This window comes from Mandrillus leucophaeus, unplaced genomic scaffold (genome assembly GCF_000951045.1).
Source record: "Mandrillus leucophaeus isolate KB7577 unplaced genomic scaffold, Mleu.le_1.0 Scaffold461, whole genome shotgun sequence".
Lineage (NCBI taxonomy): Eukaryota > Metazoa > Chordata > Mammalia > Primates > Cercopithecidae > Mandrillus > Mandrillus leucophaeus.
Window position 1 is genome coordinate 2,267,931 of NW_012104932.1, and position 3,402 is coordinate 2,271,332.

General features: G+C 38.3%; 1 protein-coding gene across 4 annotated transcripts in view; it reads right to left on the bottom strand.

The window, feature by feature from the left end:
- Positions 1-3,402, bottom strand: part of CASC1 (cancer susceptibility candidate 1) — a 101,874-nt gene that overhangs the window by 11,871 nt on the left and 86,601 nt on the right. For all 4 annotated transcript variants that reach the window (XM_011994789.1, XM_011994790.1, XM_011994791.1 and 1 more), the window contains 2 exons: positions 2,651-2,811; positions 372-528 (listed from right to left, as the gene is read on the bottom strand). In XM_011994789.1, coding sequence (XP_011850179.1) covers positions 372-528; positions 2,651-2,811 — 318 coding nt within the window. The remainder of the gene's footprint in view (positions 1-371; positions 529-2,650; positions 2,812-3,402) is intronic.

The following is a 3,402-nucleotide window of genomic DNA, read 5'->3' on the forward strand; positions in this document are numbered from 1 at the left end:
CCAGACTGGTCTTGAATTCCTGAGCTCAGGTGATCTGCCTGCCTCGACCTCCGAAAGTGCTGGGATTTACAGGCGTGAGCCACCGTGCCCAGCCTTTAACTCATTTTTTAGAAACATAACGGTATAACCATAAAGTAACTGTTCATAGACAATGGCAGATATAGATACTTTAGGAGTTAATATTTACAACACTCAGCAAATTCTAAGCTCCAACCCCTATTCATTTCCATTAAGAACAAACAAAACGAGACCCTCGAATTGGCAAAGAAATATGTAAAATAATAAGCTCAGTTAATACACTACACTTCCTGTTTCAATTTAAGGTTTTTATTGTTATCCCTCTTTTTATTACATAATTATAAAAGCTGTACCTTCAGCATCCCACCTTACAACCATAGGATTCTCAAAAAAGATGACATTCTCATGAACCTCAAGAGTGACCTCTATAGGTGGGAAAGCATTTTCTGTCTCAAAGTCTTCTGTAGTTTCTGGAGGATATGTGTATTTCTGTAATCCTTCTTTGAGTATCTTTTAAAAATGACCAAAACAACATCAAGTTAGTTGATTGGTAACAGTGAAAAATGTAAATAGTACTGAATAAGCTATATAGTTATTTTTAATAAGCACTGCAGTTTGATCCCATTTATACATAGATTAACAAAATGTCACAACAAAATTTAAAAGATAAATGATTGAGAAAAAAAGTTACTAAAGATGAATGTACAGAACTTCCTATGGGCCAGATTGTGTGGTGAGGCTTCCTCATCATTATATTCCTCTAAGCAATCCTAAAGGCCTATATTTAACAGAGATGATAACCAAGACTTGGAAAAATCAAGTAATTTGACAAAGATTACAAAATGACTTCAAAGGGGCACCAGAACTCAAAACCAGGTGCATGGGACCCTAAATCACATGCTCTAATACCATGCTAAGGGTGTGCAGGTAAAGAGAAAGAAACATAGACGACCTTTTGAGAAGAATGGAAATGAATGAATGCAAGTGAATTAACCAGACAGCAGATGTTTCTGGGATAAGGAAGATTTGTGCATTATCTGAATGCAGCAGGCAAGGATCTAGGGAAGGAAGAAAGATTAAAAAATATTAGAAAATAGAAGAAAAATTAGGGCAAGATTCTAGAAGAGGTGGAAAGTTATTGAAAAAGCCTTGAAAATGAGGAAAGCCTCTTTGTTGCAGGAGAGAAAAACAGCTATGAAGGAGGATTCCTTGGGTTCAAGGGGAGAGCATGAAGTGGTCTCAGGACACTGTGACAAAAGTCAACAACAAGAGCTCTTTAGATGGATTCTTGAAGACCCCAGCTCAGTCTGGGACCTTATGGATAAAGAGAATATTAAAATTTTGTTGGAGTGGGAGGTGATTAGGGCAATAACAGGGGGGAAAAAAGGTTGGGAAATACTTCTCAAATACAAGAATGCACCAAGGTCCTTAATGGATAGGATTGTGGGTGAGAAGTACCCAGCAATCTGTGTACAGGTTGTGTTAGGGGAGAGAGGGTGAGAGGAAAAGAGAGAGAGAGAGACAGGAAGAGGGGGAGAAAGAGAGGAAGGAAGGGGTAGCCTATGACAACATAACTGGGTATATATGGTAGCATTCTATGGGAAGCAAGCCACCATGAGGTTAAGTTAAAAATAAACCAAGTCAATAATAGCACAAGTGTTACTACTTATAAAACAGGGGCGAGAAACACCTTGAAAGATGATCTAACAACCGTTATCACCAAAGTGTGGTCAGTGCATCAGCAGCATTGGCATCACGTGGACTGATTTTCAAATTTCAATGTGCATAGGAATTACCTGGGGATCTTGTTCAACTGCAGATTCAGGAGCTCTGAGGTGCAGCCCAACATTACGCATTTCTTGCATGTTCCCAGCTGACACTAATGCTGCTGGGTTCAATGCTGTTGATTTAGGACCATATTTTGTATATCAAGGATTCAGACTAGTGATTTTCAAACTTCAGGGTGTGTTTTTCCAAAACAGATTGTTGAGCCTTACCTCCAGGGTTTCTGATTTAGTAAGTTTGTGGTGGGGCTCATTAATTTGCATTTCTAGCAAATTCCCAGATGATGCCAGAGGATGCTGATGCCTCTGCTCGAGGGAACGCATATTGACAACCACTGATTTAGACTAGAGTCCGCAAACTACCGTCCCTGGGAAATCCCACCCACCACCGATTTTTGTAAATAAAGTTTTATTGGAACATAGCTGTGCCCATTGGTTTATACACAGCAGTTTTAGTGCTGCAATGGCTGAGTTGAGTAGTTGCATCAGAGCTGGTAGGGACCGCAAAGGTGAAAATATTTACCAGCTGGCCTGTTACAGAGAAAGTTTGCCAACCTCTGATCTAGAATATTATTATTAAGACAAAATTGGCACTAACAAAACATAATGATGTAAATTTACAATGAGGTTAGCATATATGAATTCTAGTATAAACTTCACATTATTTTACATTCTTTTAGTATCTGATTCAAATTTTCAATACCAATACATTTAAGACAGTTTAAAATTACATTTTTTCCTTTGTGTTTGTTTAATAGGGTTAAAACTTAGATGTTAGATAATATGAAATAAAGTAAAAGCATGAGCAATTATTTTACTTATAAGTTTTGATTCAAGCATCAACCTACTTCCACAATCATCCATCCCTTCACTGGTTTACACTGTGGAGGAAGCTCCAAAATATCCAAGTGGTATACTCCACCCAGAGTTGTGAACTGGAATAAATCCACCATATCGTTTTCAAAGAAATCTGGCTTTTCAGAAGAATTCTCTACCAGCAACAACTGTGCTAAAATTAATCAGATTAACAGGTTTCAAATAGATTACAGTTTAGTATGCTCTTAGGAAAGAAATTTTAAAATTCTAATACTGGTAAAGGATGTTTCTATTCAACTAGCTACTAAGACTTTTCAAAAAGTGGTTAACTCAAAATGATTCATAGAGCTGACCTTGGAAGTGGAAATAGGCATGGGTAATGGTGGGGCATAGGGGAGGACACAATTTTTATTTCATCTACAAAACCATACAATAAGCATGTGTTATTATTAAAATGAAAACAGGTTGGGGCAGTGGTTCATGCCCAGTACTTTGCGAGGCTGAGGTGGGAGAATCACTTGAGACTAGGAGTTTAAGATGAGCCTGGGCAACATAGCAAGACCCCATCTCAACAAATAATTAAAAAAATTAGCTAGCCTGGTGGGGCATGCCTGTGTGGTCCCAGCTACTCAGCAGGCTGAGGTGGGAGAATTACTGGAGCCTGGGCAGTTGAGGCTGCAGTGAGCCATAATCCGCACCACTACTGGGCAGCAGAGCAAGATCTCGTCTCAAAAAAAAAAAAAAAAAAAAAAGATATATATCCTTGAAATGCCTAAAAAAATAT